The sequence below is a fragment of the Ascaphus truei genome, chromosome 1 (genome assembly GCF_040206685.1).
Source record: "Ascaphus truei isolate aAscTru1 chromosome 1, aAscTru1.hap1, whole genome shotgun sequence".
Classification (NCBI taxonomy): domain Eukaryota; kingdom Metazoa; phylum Chordata; class Amphibia; order Anura; family Ascaphidae; genus Ascaphus; species Ascaphus truei.
The window spans coordinates 58127946-58147679 of NC_134483.1; the positions used below are offsets into that span (position 1 = coordinate 58127946).

The following is a 19734-nucleotide window of genomic DNA, read 5'->3' on the forward strand; positions in this document are numbered from 1 at the left end:
AAAGAGGAGTGCTACTGAGCATGGCAATATATATTTAAAACCAGAGACAGAATATGAAACACAGACAGAGCCCAGTGCTATATCTATTGACACAAATACACGGTACAGTGCCTATATAGATATAGATATCTTATTAATAAAATGGTCTTTTAGTTTAACTCTTTGGCCAAAGTGTCGTAAGCCCTTGAACCCCTCCAAGGCAGACCACGTCTCAAAGGTCCTAACACTAATATAAATTCTTAATAACCTGTACATTACCAGGAGACTTACAGAGACAGCAGGTGAGGGAATAAGTGCTGTAGATGGCAGTCCTTGGTCACAATGGTTGGTAGGAGTGACTGTGGGTGTGGGACAATAGCCAAGAGTGCAGGCTGTTGGGATGCTTGATTGGTGGGGCACGTTTTAAGGTTGGTCAGTATTAAATCAGAAGGTTAACACCATTTGCATGGGAGGAGATGGCAGGGAGGCATGGGTGAGAGCAGGTTATTCCTTTGTGCCATGTTATCATTTAATTAATTGTGTTTATCTAAAATGACATCACCCTCTTCAAGATTGGTTTTCCTTGCGCTTCTCTTTTTTGTTTGTGTTTGAATTGGCCCTGGTGGATCACGGGAGAGAGTGGGAGCAGCAGGATATACATACCTTGGATTCACTGGGGATTCCCAGCCAGCGCGGTCTTATTTGTATTCCTACCCTCTTCAACATACAGGCGCCCCAAAATACATTTAACCATCAGAAAAGTGATACATGACCTTTGGCAGAGGTTTTATTGTCAGATTTATTGACATACTTTGGCCCAGATCCACAAAGCTTCATCAGGTTGCTTAACGGGACACTAACCTAATGTAACGTCACGTTAACTCCCACAATAACTTCAAAGGCCTATAAGGTAATATTAAGTCATGTTTTCTTCCACAAAGAGCGGGTGGTATTGTATTGCTGGAGTTTCAGATCCAGAAAAAGGAATTCCAAATATATTTGAATGATACAAAATCATTCAGTTCTTTATTTCACCAACTGGTTTATGACAGCGCCATTCATCAAGGCTTACATTGATGGACATTTCCACACCTGCATTTGGGAATCCTGGGCACAAAACGTAATTAGGAATCTGACAGGGAGAGTGATGACCTTTCTGTATGATAAATGGTTTCACCTGAAATACGTTTATCAGTGTTGTGATCATTCAGTTCACTTTCTTTTCTTACTGTGTCAAAAATGCATGCCAAGCGTAACAACATTGTGTTTGTGAGTTCTATGGTGCTGAAGGGATTCAATAATAACAAATGTAGCCCTTGTACCCCCACCCTAAGTGATATTGGGATGTCTGCTTCTTATCTGACTACTTTCTAGGTGTTGGGCTGTACCTGTTTGTAAACTGGAGAGCTGAGTGCTCCACGATGGTGTGGGGAGAACGAGGACAGAGGTACCGATTACCTTGATCTTTCTTGGTGCAGCGCCTCCAGACAGTATGGATCCTCTGAGTTGAGCAGGGGATGGCCCATACTGACACCTTTGTAATTCTTTCAGCAGCAAGACAGTGAATCACACTTGTTCTGGTACAACTGGCTCTTTATTGCATGCAGATGATATAAACGGCACAGAGGTATCCTTTTTTTATCTTCCCATTCTGTCAGTGCCCTGACTCTAACTTTAGGCCCATCAGGCTTGGTGGTCCTCTCCTCCATCTCATTATGAGGTGGAGGTTGATGCTCCTCACTCCACAGGGGAGGAGAAAGAATGGCAATCAGTCCCTGAATTTAGGAGTGCCCATATTTATAACCTGAGATTAGTGGCTGTAACCCTGCCCCTTAACAGAGCAGGTTGAATACTGATTGGTGATCACTCACTTTAATTGAACCAATCAGTATCAACCCTCAGGCTCACACTCTCTGGTAGTTGCTAAGGCCCACCCTTGGATACTGATGACACAATCCAAGGATGCAAAACACACACAGACCTTATTGGAGGAATTTACCCCTCCACTGCCTGGACCTAACAGGACTTACACTGGAAAGGTCCAGGCAGAGAAGTAGCGGCCGGGAGGCTAGGCTACACAGAGTATCCAGCATCCAATGGGAAGGAGTGGCTCAGTGATATAACGCACTGTTTTTAGCTCTAGGAAACACCCCGGTTTCAGGAATACTTTAGTTGCTGGTGTTTTCCTCCCCTTTAAGGAAATAAAAATGACCGCCAAATCTTTTAGCATCTTGCGTGCCAATAGGAAGCCGCAATGTAATTGGGGGGGGGGGAAGACATTGTGGTTTCCATTGGACGACCATTCAAGGAGCTGATTTTAGAGTTGGCTAATTACAGTAGGGTCGTAACGCTAATTTATTGCATGGGTCAACTTGGGATGTTTGCAACTCATAATAAGAAGATAATTTAGAGTTGCCGAAAAGCAAAAATGCAAATGGCACTTTGTACAAAGGTCACCAAAATAATAATTGGACAAGCGAAGTGTAGTTGTGTTTACTAATAATGTATTTAAACGAATGGGGTGGATGGAGTGGCTCAGTGAGTAAAGGCACTGACTCTGATAAGCTGGTTCAAATCCAGTGTCCACTCTTTGTAACCTTACGCTACGGCCCCGCTGCCTGCGCTGCACGCGCGCCTGCGAGGCTGGCGGCACGTGCAGCTGAGTCCCCCAGTCTGCAGTGAGCTACAGGGGGGCGTGACGGGGGCGCAGCCATGACGTCACCCGACAGGTTCGCCCTCATTGGCTGAACCACCGGGGGGCGTGGTCTAGTGCTCCGTCGCGAGTCCTGTTCTCAATTTTCTTGAGAGCAGGAAAAACTGTGGGCGCAGCGTGGTGGCCCCCCCATCGCATCGGGCCCGACCCCATTGTGGGGCGGCTCTTGTCCCTGCAGTGTCCGCCACAGCGGGCGCTGCAGTAGCCAGCAGGGACCTGGCCTTAGGCAAGTCACTTTATCTCCCTGTGCATCAGGTGTACAAAGACATAGATTGTAAGCTCATCTGCGTACTGTGTCTGTTGAAGTTCTATGTACTGTAATACTTCTTACCGCACACTATACTGTAATTGTGAGGAACTTTGAGTCCCATTGGGAGAAAAGTGGTATATGGGGGGGAAAAAAGTTATTATTGGTTTCCACCCATTTTAAAGCACCTCTCTTCAAGTGTTGTTAAATTTAGAGACATTTTAATGGTTGTTCTTAACTGAAGATGGATTCTTAATTGTGTACATAGGTGCACCAGGTGCAAATCAGTCTAAACTATTAGAACGTTTACATTTCACTATGGATTTTGATGAAACATGACTGCTTTTGCTGCTCTATTGATGCACAGACACTACCTGGCACAGAATGATTTACAGAACAATAGACCAAGAGGCAAGAGAACCACTGAAAGAATGTACAGTATAGCTCTATTGTAGTTGCAAAGGTCACACCCCAAATAGTTTTGTTGTTAAAGATGTCTGATGATATGCACAAACGTTACATACACGTAATTGTTATGCGCAGTACAATCTGCACATTCTGTGCTAATCGCATTAGCATTTTAGAGCAGATGCTAACAGCTCTAGTGAATAAATCTAAATCGCATCGTAAACACAGAAATGACACTGGCACAGCTCTGTTTACACCAGTGCTTTTGCGTTTCTGCCAAATATCGTAATCAGGCCCTAATTATCCAGTAACAAACCCCAGCAACTCAATCGTTAAGTATCTCTGGAACCAGGGAATCCTTGGAGCTAAAAATAGCACAGTTTAGCTACAAAGGGCCCTCGGGTTAGAATTATGTAAACAATCAAAATTGATTTTTGCTTTAGGAAATAAAAGCTAGAACTAATTGTAACCCCCTTTTCCTATGTTTAATGGAACCGCGGGCGATTACGCATGCTGCTTGTACCTCTACGCTCACAGAAGGCCTGAGCCTCCGCTTCTGGGAGCCTGGGGTGAGCTCTCACTCATTCTCTTAGTGCAGCGCCTCCACCTATGAGGGATCCCAGCATTGGCGGGATGACTCATCATAGGACCCAATACAATCAGTAAAAACAATATCACACCAGATGTATAGATATAACTCGGTTTTACTGTAACATTATATAGCATATATCACACCAATACAATACACCAATAACACAACACCATAAGTGGTTCCCCAAAAGTACTGAGGATACCCATGGCACCTATAACCTTGGTGTCCGCAAAAGCAATCCCACCCAAGAGTGAAATAGCGATACCCCCCTGTGATATGTTTGTACCTTCCTGGTCACAGGCCCGACCTGGGAATAATGAGAGGAGGATGATCCAGGGCGTGGTCTGCTGTGAAGTCTCCAGCCGGAGGATTCCTCTTATTTGCTGTAACGTGCAGCTCTGGTCCCAGGCTGTGTGGACATCCGTCCACCGGCGCAGCAGTGCTGCTGCAGCTCTAATGGGAGAATCCCTATCTAGGGCCTTCTCTACAATACTCCGCTCATGGTGCAGTGGCTATCTGGGGCCTAAGGGGCAAGGTCTGGCCTAGTCAAGGAAGCTGACTGCTCCCTGGACACTACGTTCCACCTTGCTGCCTCTCTCAGGACTGTAGGTCACCCTCAATCCTCGCGGGGGATATCATGGGTTCCTCCCTGCTTCCTGCCTTTTCTAGCGGTGCCACATCCAAGATGGCTACCGCGATCTCCATTTCCCATTGCATTGTGGTGCCACATCCAAGATGGCTGCCTCTCCGGCCGATTCTTCGTATGCGTGCCAATTCCAATATAGCCACCGCCACAACCACACATCTCATTGGAGCAGCGGTGTTCAAGAGGCTGGTAATAAAGCTGCAAATAAGAAAAAAAGAAAACACTTGATTGTTTTCTGGGGTGGTGGGAGTGGGGGTGGGACGGAGAAAAAATTATATTTTGTATGGCAAATAGTGTGAATCTCTTAACATGCATCTTTAAGAGGAAACATTTTAATCTGTGTGAATCTGGTAACATTTGAAATTACTCAGTTAGCCATGTCTGGTTTTGGCTACTAATCTACCCTGCCTGACATGGAAGTCCTGATATCAGTGCAGGCAGTTTTAGGCCCAATCCAGGGTTTTCCCCAACAGTAAGCAGCTCCCTGTGTTCTGCCCTATCATGGGCTCAGATCTTGGAACCTCCCCCTCGGTACTTATGGGGCTGCACACCCAAATTTTGCCAGTCTGTCTCTCCCCTTAGGCCTCGGCCATGTTACTTGTTTGTTGGCGGAGGCGTGCTGAGGTGCGCTCCCGCTCAGCACTGAGCCCCTACAGCCGCAATTAGAGCGGCTTTAGTAGGGGCTCGCCTACGCTTCCGCAAGCGCGCGGAAGCGTAGGTCTTAGGGAAATTAAAAATGTCCCCGCTTGTCGGCGCGCAGGGCTGGTCACGTGAGCGGTTCGCCCAATGAGGGCGAACCAGCTCCGTGACATCACTGGCCCACCCCCTGACGGCGCGCAGGGCAAGCAACCGGAAGGCCAGGGAAAGCACCCGCTTTCCCTGAGCCTCAGCGCGCCTCAGCACGCCAGCGGGGAGCCTGGCCGAGGCCTAAGAGAGACATGTCCCTGGCCACCTTCCATCCCCTCCCCTAGGGGAGTGGGGCGATACCCCTTACTCCACCAGGGAGAATAGGGAAGAGCTAGGTCGACCTAATGGGCCTCAAGCCCTGAGGATTGAGCCCAGGGACCGTCCTAAGGCTGGAGGCCGATTGCATTGTATGCTGTGATATATGTGTTGAAGAATAAAGAGCTACTGTTAGAAAATATACTTCTGCCTCTGAGTGCAATCTATTAGGGGGAGTGTCAGTGAGTTCTCCTGCATGGATTGCCTCCATGTCCCTGGAGCCTTCAAGAGATGGAGGCGCTGCACCACGAGTGCATCTACCCCAAAAGCCTGTCCTGTCTTCCCCATTAATAGTGGAACCTCAGATCTTCTGTAAGCCATCAGGTGAGTAGCACTACAGCGCTCGTAGTAGCGTGATCTCCCAGAGGGTGGGGGAAGCAGCATTACACTCATGTTTGTTATTCCCATGACTTTTAATATCACAAGTTGCCCTCACTGAAAAGAAAATGTCCTTGCATTTCCTGGCATCTGCTATGACACGGGTACGTTTGTCTGCTGATATTGCAGGTATAACGCAGATATTGTAAACTTCTTCTTTAGCACATGAATATACAAAAGTCAAAATATACAGTGATGTCATGGGGACTTTTTTTTAAAGGCTGATGTAGCCAAATACCCTCCGGTCTCCCCATGCTCCCGGTTTCCCCCCCCCCCCTCTCCTTACCATCAGAGATGTGCGGCATTGTGACGGAGTCGCTGGCGGTTCCCTCCGCAGGGCGTCGCCATGTTGGTGTATGCGTGCGCACGCGTGGTGAGAGGTTGCGCATGAGCAGGGCAACTCCGCGGCGGCCATTTCAGGGGGTGCACGAGTGAACGCTGCAGAGCGGCAGCCATTAGAGGGAGAGCATGAGGCTCCCTATGTTAAAGGCTGCAGATAGAACTACAAGCCCCATGATGCTCAGGGGCAGTGACACCACCTGACACCAGGGAGCCAGTAGGGCTGCAGGATTCTGCTGGAATAGCAGGAAAGACTACTGCATTCTGGAAGAGGAAGCAGTCAGTAAAAGACCAGGAGCCTGAAGTTGCAGGTTAGGTCCACGGAGCATTGCTCCTGGGACTAGGGCAGAGGTCAAAACCCCAGGACTCAGTTAGTTCCCTGAGTCACTGTAGAGGTGCTGAGAGTGCTGTATAGAGAAAGCTTTATTGCAGGGACCTTTTCACATAGCTTGAGAGAGGTTATGCTGCAGGACATTGCCTGATTGCCAGTGCAGCCTGAGGCTGGCAGAGTATCTGACTCCATAGCAGAGACAGTGTGCAGAGGATCATCCAGCTGGGGATCCCTCCCCTGTGGAGTCAGCGTGTGCATCCATTTCTGCAGAGAGCAGCGCAATGCGGAGTGGGATCACGTGGCGGTGTTGCAGAGTCAGGAAGGATTCTCCTGGTTAGGATCTTAACCAGGAAGGTATTATATTTAAGTGCACCAACGGGCCCCAACACAGGGAACGCTGTCCCTCACACTTACACTGACTTTCTAGCTGGTGGACACTAAGAGGTTAAGTGCCCTGACACAGTGGTACACAAGGGACTAAGGTGATACAGGACTGTGTATAAGCACATACCCAATTCCATATGGTGATGATATATATGCTGTGTCTGCAGAGTGATGCTATGTTGGTTATGTACTAAGGGTTATTATTATTCTCATCAGTAAATACTGTTTATCCAATCACGTGTGGTATTGTATATGTGGGTTCTGATAAGGGATCCCAACGTGGTGGGAGTGCTCCCTTTTCAGTGGAGGCGCTGCACCGAGTGTAAGTACACCCCAGGCTCCCAGTGGCGGAGGCTCAGGACTCAGTTTAGCCTCACAGGTGAACGCAGCATCAGTAGTACCGTACCCCAGGGGTACACCCGCTACACTTATGGTACAAAAAGGCAACACCAGATATATCAAGAAAAAAAATTGATTTGGTTTCAATGTAGTTTGCAATACCGGTAAAAAGACCAACGAGGCAGCTTACTTCCCATGCAAGTCTTATGCACCATTCATCTCTGTGATTAGACTTGTGAGCTTTTAAGAAGCCGACACCAACATCTTATCTCTAATGTTGGTCCATGAACAGGTAGCTACAGAAGTAGCCAAAGTTGCGCGGGTGAAATAGTGAGTTAGCTTCTCCTCTTTCTCGTGCAAAGCTGATTCAAAACAATAGCTGCTTCTTTCGCTGATACATTGTGTATGCCCCTCTGCAACGCGTCAGCGGAAGTAATAACGTTGTCAGCATCTGTACAATAAAAATATACTTCTCTAGGACATATATGGCCACTACATTACATCTTCAAACGATGGGGTCTCTGTTGCGATAGCATAGATTTTGCACAAAGAATTACCCAGATTTTTACGGTGATCATACTCTCCCCCTTTTAAAGCACAATGTCATTACTTTTTTAGTCCACTCTTTGACTAACCCAAGACAGGTAGGTAGTACTTATATGCTATTAATCTATTTAGGTCACATCCTTGACATAGCATGGTAAAAGTTAATGATATTATTATCCGAAGAATTAAGGAACTGACAGATTAAATATTTAACCACCTTTATATTCCGCGTATATAGTATGTCAATAACAAAATCATGTTTCTTAATCTGAAGACCACAACCACCCTGTGCAGTTGGGGCTTTCCTTCCACGGTAATATTTATTAACCCTTTTATACTATATACCGTATTAGAAATCCCATATCCAATATGCACTGAACGGGTAAAAACAATTTACACAGAAAAAAATAAATATGTGGGACAATGGGAAAAAAAAGGCAAGAGCTGACATCATAAAAATGGCTCTCAGTGCCTGAAGGGCCTTGTAGAGTGATTCAAATGTTATCCTTTTGTGTCTCATATATTAGTTTCTGCAACATAACTATTACTACTACAGTTGTCAAATGCATGATGTGGTTTTGAAACTGAAGTGAATGGCCCTGACCTGGGGCTGTTTCTGGGTCGTTGGGTAGTTCCTGCTAAATGTGATATTATGCAGAAGGCAACATGCATACCATTTTCAAGGCTATTCCCTATAATTTCAGTATGTATTGTGCAAAAACCTATACATATATATTCTTTGAATTTTTTGGAAAATTGTATCATTCTCTTTTTTCAATTGCCTTTAGCTTACTCCTTTGTATGAACTCGTAAAGGAAGTGCCATGTTCTTCAGTGAAAAGGTATTTCCTGAAACAAGCAATTGAAGAGTATATGAATGAAAATAATGCATGTAAATGCAAACCATGTACGAACAAAGGCCAACCGACCGTTGTGGGGACAGAATGCATATGCCTCTGTAAGCCGTATACCTTTGGATCTGCGTGTCAACTTGGATTTCTAGCACAGGAGGACCCAGGTATGTTTATCCACTTTGTTCTTAACTGTAGTGCATATTAGGTATTTCTATTTCTAGATGTGCAATGCTATGTTTGCACTCATGCAGGGTATGGAATTCCAGGACTTGGGCGAACCACCTGTTTTTTCTAAAGATAAATAAGCAGCATGCAGTAAATAGTTACGTTCTTTACAGATATATTTTTCTGTTACATAGAAACATAGGATTTTACAGTAGATAAGTACCACTTGCCCCATTTTGTCTGCCCGTATTCCTATCTGCTGTAAACCTCAGAACCTACCTGATCCGTGGTGTATGTCTATAAAAAAATTAAATTATTTCCTTACTGTGTTACCCTCTAGAACGTCTGTTGGGGGCTATTCCACCACCCTTTCCATGAAAAAGCACTTCCTCACATTTCCTTTGAACATGCGACTATCCAACATCAAGGCAGGACATCTCATTCTAGCACTTCTCTCTCTCTGAAGTATGCTGCCCTCCGGTACTTTGATGAAACACTTGATGTATTTAAAAGTTGTAATCATACCCCCCTCCCCCCTCTCCTTTATTCCTTCATACTATACGTATTAAGGTTCTTTCCTGATACATTTTATGGTAGCCGTTCTTTGCACAAAGTCCAATTTTTTTTAAAGTTCCCCTGGAAATATGGTCCCTAGACCTGATCACAGTACTATGGGTGAGGTCTCACCAATGATCTATAAAGGGGCATCGCTATCTCTATTTCTGAAGCTAATACATCTGCCTATCTAGTCAGCATCCTGCTGGCTTTCCCAATTGACTTGTTACATTGCTTGCCGAGTCAGCTAAAGTAATTGCTCCTACCGTAGGTCTCTTAGTTTATTAGCAGTTTTTATTATAGTAACATCATTTTGTATTCTGCTTGTGGACTTTTGTGACCCAAGTGCTTTATTTTGCACTTTTGGCTTTAAATTGAAGTTGACACATTCGTGACCATTCCTCTATTCTAGCTAGATTACTCATCATTAATTAATCATAAACATAAACAATGGACAGGTAGATGGTATAGCATACTATTTATTTATAAAATGTTTTACCAGGAAGTAATACATTGAGAGTTACCTCTCATTTTCAAGTCTGTCCTGGGCATAGAGTTAAGATGACAATTAATACATGGTTACAAATACATATGTAGCCATTTTACCCCCACCCTAAGTGAGATTTGCTCTGCAACTCCATATTTACTGCGGTGTGGTGCATACCTGTGAGGTAACAAGAGGGCTGAGCACTTCCGTGGTGATGTGGGGAGAACAGGACAGGGTTTACAGGGTACCTTATTCGTGGTTGCAGCGCCTCCAGTCAGCATGGATCCTCTGGACAGTAGGATGGCCCAGACTGACACCTTTCTTTAGCCCAAGACAGTGAATCACTATGATGTTTCCATGGTATTTATTGCATGTTCAGGATCTTACAGCAGGTACATCACTTTCCTTGCTTCCCGTAGTGACGGTATTACTGATAGGGCTTGAGGCCCATACCAGGCCTTCTGCATGGTGCTCCTACTGAGGCCTCCTAATGAGACCCACATTAGCTGGTACCCACTCCACAGGGGGAGGAAAGAGACACACCCACTTTTGGGAAAGTGCCAGTATTTATACCCTTGGGTTGTGCTTCTAACCCTGCCCTATAAAGAGCAGGTCTGGATACAGACAGGCCATCACATCCAGCATGTGACCCAAACAGTATCCATCCCTCACGCTGACACTTTCTGGCTGTTGCTAGGCCCGCCATTGGATACATCAAATGTATTAAAGGCTGCAATAGCACACAAGGCCTTTCTTAAGGAATTAACCCATCCACTGCCTGCACCTAACAGGACTTACACTGATAGGGCCCAGGAAAATAAGTAGCGGCCAGAGGCTAGGCTACACATAGTTACATAAGTGAACAGGGTATTCATTATATATAAGGCATTGCATGCACTGTTAGAGATAATATATATTATAGGCATATGTAACAGTTACAGACCAGATTAAAATGTGAGACCGCTTTAGTTTTGAAAGAACTTAGACTCGTGGTGGCTGTGAGAGTCTCCGGTAGGATGTTCCAGTTTTGGGGTGCACGGTAAGAGGAGGAGCGGCCGGATACTTTGCTGAACCTTGGTACCATGAACAGTCTTTTGGAGTCAGATCTTAGATGATAAGTGCTGCATGTGGTAGAGATGAGGAGCTTGTTCAGATATACTAGTATGGTACCCTCCCAATCTGTGAATGTGAAGGTACTTAATATAAGCAATCTACAGCCACACCCCGAGAACACTCAAAGCCAATTAGGTCGATGTTTGTTTAGCAACTCCCATGCGATGTCAGCAATATTTCTTGTAGTGTTGGCAGATAAACAAACTCCCTTAGATGTCACTGTTGACCATGAACTTGTAACCCCACCTACTGCCTGAATTATTATTCTGTTCCATTAGCAAATCAATTCAGATCAGTAGGGGTCACTCTTGCTTCATAATCTCTGGTCCGTGCATGTATTTTCCTGTGCTTGTCTACAAGATGCATACTATATATCCAGTAGCTGACCTTTCTCCTTTGTCTTTACAGACAATTAGTGGAAATAGCAGTAAGTGAGAATACACAAGATAAAAATTCTATTACATGACTTTACATTGCCTATTCAGGGAAGCAAAACTAACAGACTAACAGGAACACACACATACAAATCATGAAGCATATATTCTCTGTCTTTTTCAGAGTCATCAGGAATACATTAACATCAGAAAAAGCAATAGATATTTCATCAGAAAATTGTAATAAATAGATATTTAAAAAAAACAAACATTTTTGTTTCAGGGAATATGGCAAATAAGAGACTAGTAAGGGAAACCAATCCCTAATTGGGTGCTCTAAAATGACATCCGTGAAGGCTTATAAGCAAACAATATACAATTGGTGGGTCCAGGATATATAATATCTATGAGCAGGAGTTAGAGAATTGTTTCTCATGTTTTTTAATCAGGCTTTTATGCCATAATAAAGTTTTTTCACCGCACGTTGCCTCCAGCCTGATATCATCAAGCAGTGCTCAGAGCCCCCTTACCTACCTCTAATATGGCAAATAAATATATCACCTGTGAGCACAATCACCTCAGACGGGTCTATAACCCTCTTTTTCTCCATTATCTCCTAGCATACAGTTCTTCCACTACAGCCAGGGATTCTGGGATACTGTATGACATGCAAATGAGCACACAGTTTTTTTAACTTTTACAGTGAATATGGCAAAACGTAGCAACAGTTTTTTGCACACCAAGGTTTTTTAATTTTGAATGCTATTAATGCCAGTTTTACTCACCCTATGTGAATATGGTCACGTGAACTTATCTCTCAGCTGAGATGTGCAATAGTACAATCTGGATCCGATTTACATTCTGAATGTGAATTTTTGTAGTTATTGGAGGATGGATGTCGTGGAAAACGATGTCTGACTCATCCTGTACAGTTTTACAACGGTGTCCTTGCAATTGTAGGAGTCATTGATGGTAGCTGGAGCTGCTGGTCCACATGGAGCACCTGTCTGAAAGGCTCAGGAGGGAGGAGAATGAGGAGCCGCAGTTGTAATAACCCTCAACCAAGTGGGGGAGGTAAATCCTGTATAGGTGATTCTGTAGAAAACCAGCAATGTGAAGATGACGAGCTGGAACATTTTCGGTATGTCTTCAGAATACTATATTCCCGGTCTCCCTCCTTCCTAATGGTAACTAACAAAGTAAAGGTCTGGGATCAACTTACAAGACTTACTTGATTTCTTATTAACCCTCCAAGAACTTCTTTCTTACCGTAAAAATTGCGGAACTACCACCTATACCTTGTTATTTATTGCTGGTGTTACCCATCTGTATTTTCTCTTTTATCATTACGGAGTCTTCAGACCAGTAAAGTTGGGAGGGGTCAATAGCACTGTTTCGGTCTTGCTTAATATGTAAAGACATTTTATCTTAGTCACATTGTCCATGAGTGGCCACTGTGTACTAAAATGAAATCTTCCTCTACACTGAAGTTCTGCTTCTCTATCTATCTCAGAACTTATGTTACCATGATTGTGCAGACCTTCTGATGGAATTGCCATATTCTGTGATGTTTTACATGGACAAGCTACAGTATAATGTTTTTTAATAAGTGGGCTGTCTTGATGGCAGTGCTATCGGTGCCACTGCACCAAGCCCCGCTGCTAGAGGCACCGCACTCTTCCCCACAATAATTAAACTGATTGCCGGGAGAGAGTGTGGGGGCCTCTGTAAGTCTCTTACTTTCTCCTGTGTGATCTCTTGCTGTCGGGATCCCTACTCATGGCACCGCGGTGTCAAATGGTTTTACGTTGCCATGGCAATGGGATGCCACATGACGTTGCAATGTCATGCAGTGTCCCGTTATCATAGCAACACAACACCATTTGACGTCGCAGTGCCTTGAGGAGGGATTCTGACAGCAAGAGATTGCGCAGGAGAAGGTAACCCGCACCACTGCCCTACACTTAGTCCCGCAATTTTCCCAGCTGGCTCTTAACTAATGTTATGTTGTACAGCATGTGGATGTCAGTGTTCTCTTCCCGGTTTTTATATGATCCCACCATAATGCTTAGGGCCATGTTTACTAAGAAGTGCTGCTATAAACAGTAAACACTTTCCATGCTAGAAGACACTTTACAGCCCATTAAAGTTAATAGCCCATAAAGTGCGATAGTTTATTAAACGGTTTTACTTTACACAACACCTTAGAACCCAGAAGACTATGATCAGCCCATTACTTTGAGTGGGCTGTAAGGGACAATATTTTCTAAGCCATACTTGCCGCTGATTTATGGAGTAGCACTATTTAATCAATATGGTCCTAGATTTAAAGTCTATACAGGAATCTGCATGAAAAGCTGCAAAGATTTCTTCCATTGATAAAAAGTTAGTAAGAAAAATGGTACGGTCTGTCCAAGTTACCTGAATTAAATTGGCTAATATTTAGCAAGTCAGATCAAAAGGACGGGAGGGAGCACAGACTGCTGAAGTTTAGATGTGAAAAAATGATAGTTTGTCGGTGTATCATGCCCTATCCTTCGGTTTTTGTGCCATGTGCCTCAGACTATGATTTATGAAGTGTTAATAGGGGGTATTAAGGAAGAGTAACATGACACACAGATTATAATGAGATGTATCAAATCACTGCGTCTCTATGCATCACTAAAAATGTGCATCACATGTAGAGTATGTAGAGTAAATGCTTGTTTGTACAGCTATCCCTGGAAATCTACAGCCCTTGGACTTTAAAAAGCAACAGTAACATATATTGAAATATGACAAATGTCTTCCTCACCTAATGGAGGCTTATAAAAGTATTCAAAAAGGTCCAGGTCCATAATACTCTTTAATATACCAGCCCATATTTACTAAGCCGTGCTATGCCATAAGATACCTTCCAATGCTGGAAGTCATCCACTAGTCCATTCAAGTGAGTTGACTGCAAGATGTCTTATGGCACACCACCCCATACTCAATATCTTTGTTATAAAAAAGCAGCTACTTCATAGGAACATTTTGTGTCTCCCTAAAACATGCCAACGTTTGAAAACGCCTTTGTGGTTCTCCACTTGTTTGTCATAGCATTACAAATCATATAATAAACATTATTTTGCACATCTACGATGTAGCTTACAATACATATATTTCAACATGTCAATCCTCTGAATTAGACATAACATTTTATTTTATCAACCATTTGTGATATGATTGTGCATCTCTTAAGTCATAAGGCTGATTCATAACCCTTTCCTAAGGACATGCAGTAGCTTTTTATATGCAATTTGTTGCGAGAGATACAAGGTTAGAAAGCCCAGGATGAAGCCGGAGACGGACGGAGTTACATTTGTGCTCCAAGAAAGGTGTAAAATAAATATATATTAAGCAGAGTATTAAAGTAACTTGATTCTACGTTGGGTGAGTTCATATCTATGTTTGAGCAACTGTGTGGACATAATTATCATATCTTTCCAACCTTGTAACACAATACACTATTTTGATCATAATTTATTAGGTGTAATAAACCATTTATTATATGCAAAATATATTATGCATTAACTGGATATCACCAGGGTAAAGTACTTGATAGTAGAATACAATAATATACCTGGTTTGGACAAAACCAATAGAATAGAACACGAATCCCAAAATAAAACAAAAAGATTGACAACAGCAACATTTGTTTAATCTGCTAAGATTATTTGGACATAGTACAGCCTGCTTCTGTAATGTACAAATATTTATTGTTCCCAAATGTCATTCATCTTAAGTGATTCTCACCTCTCTGACAAGCTGTCACTGTCACTTTATACTACTGACTGACTTTCATAAGTAGGCAATGCAAAATAAGGCTCCTAGTTTATTACAAATGCATATTAGGTTTAAATTATACAAAGGTCACTTGTTTTGTCCCAAGGACATTGGTAGCTGTGCTTAGCAATTCATTTTAGAAATCTGCTACATTAGCATTTATTCATTTTCATTTAGTGTTACATGTATTTTCCTAATGCCAAATATATTGTATAACCTGGCTGTGTTATTAGCTGAAGGAAAATGAAAACATCACTTTTATTTTAATTTGGTTTGCTTTAAGGAGTTAAAGAAACTTAAATGTTACTGTTCCTGAAATATATTCCTTTGTATGAGTTTTTTTTAGTCTGGTACCATATGGGGAATAGCACCTTCTTAGAAACATATCAATTGATGGCAGATAAGAAACATAAGACCCATGTATAGTAGTTTCCCTTTATTTTCTTCCTGCTGTGTATATTTGGGATAACCTTGTCAATTCCAGGGGTGGGCAATTATTTTGGCTGGGTGGCCACATACTTGATGTAGATTGTGTGCGGACCCATATGCTCCCTCCTCACCAGTTTCTCCCCCACATACAGAACTCTTCTTCTCACCTGCACCTCCCTTACATGCCCCCCCCATTTCTCTTACTACCTTCACTCTACCCCTTCCTCTTTCAATCTCCCCCTCCTTCTCTCACTCTTCTTTGCTCCCCCTTCTCCCCCTCCCCTTCTCTCACTCCTCTCTCCTCCCCCCTCTTATGATATGATTTGCGATTTAACAAATCCATACCAGTTACAGTTTTATTGGTACTGTAGAATTGTTTTTAATAATTAATTGGATCTTTTAAAAATGTTAATTGTTTTTATCTGTAGTACAGTAGAGCCACATTGCTTTGATGTCTCCATAATACCCAGCGAGTTCTGTCCATCTCCTCCTCTCCTTGATAATGGATTTGTTCAGGTATAGTACCAATTTACACAGTATTCCATTTGCCCATAGTCTTATCTCATAGAATCGGACTCCTGTATTTTAAAGTGTCAGACTTAGGTGCATGGATATTCATTATGTGTGTTGATGTTGCTGCAATAGTAATGTAATTTATAACGGTGACAGAATTGAAAGAAATAAGGACAATTTGGATTGTTGGGACACAAAGATAATACAGATTATGTATCAGTGGTATGCTCAGACAGAAACTGATTATAACATTCCACTGTTGGAATCCCTGTAGTGTGTCATGATATGGAACATAATGAGAAGCCCTTCAGCACAGTTCCCTCAGCAATAAAGGAATGAAAAGTAGAAGAGAAAAGAACTGACGTGTGAATTGCATCCCTATACCACGACTAGCACAATAATTAGATGTTGTAGTTTTGAAACAGATGTCCATTATACCTATTTTTTTTCTCCATGGAAATAAGTATTGTTTTACTTTTCAGGATGCTAGCACATCATACCCTGTTGGTAGAAGTATTGTTTACACCTGTAAAGATGGATATACTCTTATTGGTGATCCTGTTGCAAAATGTAAGGAAGACTTCAAATGGCACATTGATGCTATGAAATGTCAAAGTAAGTACAATGTGCTGAGAATGCTTGGTATTATATTTACATTGCTGCTTCACCTTGAGAAAGAAAGCCCTTCTTTCAAAGTGTGCCCTACAGATATATTGTTAGTCCTTACTCATTTTTGCACAATTAAACTAGTTATAACACCGCTTCCACAGTCTACAGTTGTTCCTTAGTTTAACATACCTGTTATCTCGTAGGCATTCATGCAATTCAATGTTTATCCTTTAAAATGTAAATGTGTAGCTAATTTACTAGCATCCAGACTAATATATGCAATATTGTTACGCACAATTTTGTTTTGGTTTACACAGACACAGTGTATGAGAAAAGTTGTTTATTTGATGTTGTATTACATTTTCACAGGAATTGTGTGTGCTCGTCCTGTTCTTCCTGGGGATATAAAAAGTGTTCCAGAGCAGGATTTTTACCATATTGGAGAGAAAATACGCATTTCTTGTCCAGCAGAATTGAATTTAGACGGCCCAGCTACCATTCTGTGCACATCTAGCCTCAATTGGTATCCTAACATACAAAGTATCCAGTGCACAAGAAAAGGCAAGCATATTTAAGCAATTCAGTTCTAGAGCATTTATTGTGTCAGCTGTAATAACCATGGTTAAGTTAATGCCAGGAAGGATGCAATAACTGTACCGACACGTGATAAATGTGCCACTTTCTGTAGAGTGTTTTGATATGCTTTTATTGATTAGGGCAGCTTTGGCCTTTCTCCTATCCACAATAGAATATATTGGGCAGAGTATAAGAGCCTATAAGACCCTCTAACTTATCAACAGTGTGTACAGCAGCACGCACAACAGGAAACAACCTAAAGGATTAACTGTGAGGAACCAAGGCTGCTGTTCTGCCTTTCTCCAGGCATACTAAAGGAAGTAACACTATTAAAGGATCTCCAAGTGACTGCCCCTGTACAGAAATGTATTCATGCAGGAGTGGACAGGCTGAGGAAAGTGGTGGAGAAATTAGGACACCAGGAGGAACAAACGTGAGGGGCTGGAGATTCCTGGGAGGGGAGGAGTGAGGGTGAAGTGCTTCTTGGTGCTAAGGTGTGGTTTGTTGGGTGCCCTTGCGCTATAGCCCTACCTCTTTAATGATTATATTTTACAGTAGGGAAGACAATAAAGCCCAATGCAGAAACCCTACTCCCCCACGCAATAAATAGATAACAGCATTCCACTTATTGCCTTAGGCAAATTAATTTAGTTGGAAATTAATAGTAATCATTTGGCTATTCGAATGTTTTAAGCAGAAATCAGCTCTGCTCACAATGTATTGAAGTTTTTAAATTTCAGAGGTCCCACGGAGCTGATCTGTGGTTCCCCGACTGCAGGGGACCCCTCCAATTTTCAATTGAACAGGTTTAGACCCCACAAAATGGTGTGGGGTCAGGGCTCGCTTTGGCATTCAATAGAAGGTTTCAGCTTACTGGGAGAGGACTTAGCAACTTTCTATTCGTGATCCCACAGCCATACTTTTAGTGTCAATTGGGAACAAAAAAACTGCAAATACCCTCTCGGGAACAAGAGGAGAAAAAGTAATCAGATCTGATTCCAGTAAGGCAAAAACAAAAAGAAACAAATCATTTTTGGGGGAGATTCCTATTTTAAATAAGGACTCTCACATAAGCAGACAATTGGAGAGATAAACAAATCACAATGAAAGGAAAGAAGAGTGGACAACAACATATTAATCTATGGGGCCAATATAATTTGTTGAAGAATTCAGTATTTGAATTAATTAGTGCTTTTCCTGTTGCCTGCCTTATCTTAGCATTTGCACATATTTAAAGGGCACCATCAGGATGGGGATACAGTACATAAGGTATTTTGGCAACAGGAATGAGAAAACTACCTCTAGTAAATGGCACATTATAATATGCAGGCACTGTATACCAGTATGAAAAATAGCAGACAGTTTTAATAATGTGAATATGAATCACCTGCAAACAAGGGTCATTAATCATTGCACATTTGATATTGGATATTGCATGTTTTGCATTACATATCAGTTGGACACTAAAGGAATATAACTATATCCTACTCCTAAAATGTTTTCAATCCATAAAAAGGTAATGAGCTACTGTAAACATTTTGTAATTTAGGTTTTATTTCGTTTCAGTCAGTCTTCCATGGTCATTTAGTGAATTCAATTAATATACTGTTGATTCTCTCTCAGAAGAGAATTAAACAGTTAAATATATATTAAAATGCTGACATTGATACATACTCATCCATAGCATCTGTCACATATGAAGAATAGAATGCTTAGTGTTATAGAGAGCAGATGAAGTAAAATTGGACTCCTAATCTTGGTTTATTGTGTTTTTTAATCATACCCTAATGGTCCAGAATAACTGTTCTATTAATATTTGGAAAATGTGCGGCGTCTGATTAGGGTATAAAGGTCCACGAAGTAAACAGATAATAGTACCCCAAAGTAGGGCCTCGGCAGAAAAAAAAAGATCTAACAGGGTTTCCACTCATGCATACACGGGGTAAGACGAGCATACTTACTGTACTCATTCATGCTGCACTCTACTGTACATACAGATGTAGCAGATATTCTACCTGCACTGTGGTAAGCAAAATGATACAATAATGGATGCTACATCTGTACACTCTTACAGGCAAAAACTTGTGCAGACATACATAAAAACATATAGTGGCAACACGGACAGCAGGACACACACGAGCAGATGGACTCCCACACCAGCAAGCCTGGAGCAACCCCTAACCCCTTCCGATAACAAACAAGGAGGTTACCAGCTGCACCCAGGGGCCGTGGTGACAACTTAAAGGAAGTAACTGTACCAGAAGAAAGAGGGTTTCGGAGTGAGGAGGAGTCCAGAAGTGAAGAGGGGTGCAAAGGCAGGCACAGTTCCAGGCAGGCGGCAGGCAAACG

The 19734-nt window shown here is 42.5% G+C and overlaps 1 protein-coding gene across 1 annotated transcript in view; it reads left to right on the forward strand.

Annotated features, from left to right (window-relative positions):
• The window catches only part of C7 (complement C7), a 101134-nt gene that overhangs the window by 60951 nt on the left and 20449 nt on the right, over positions 1 to 19734 (forward strand). The window contains exons 11-15 of the mRNA XM_075588656.1: positions 8693 to 8921; positions 12412 to 12592; positions 16116 to 16203; positions 16683 to 16815; positions 17179 to 17370. Of these exons, the coding sequence (XP_075444771.1) occupies positions 8693 to 8921; positions 12412 to 12592; positions 16116 to 16203; positions 16683 to 16815; positions 17179 to 17370 (823 nt within the window). The remainder of the gene's footprint in view (positions 1 to 8692; positions 8922 to 12411; positions 12593 to 16115; positions 16204 to 16682; positions 16816 to 17178; positions 17371 to 19734) is intronic.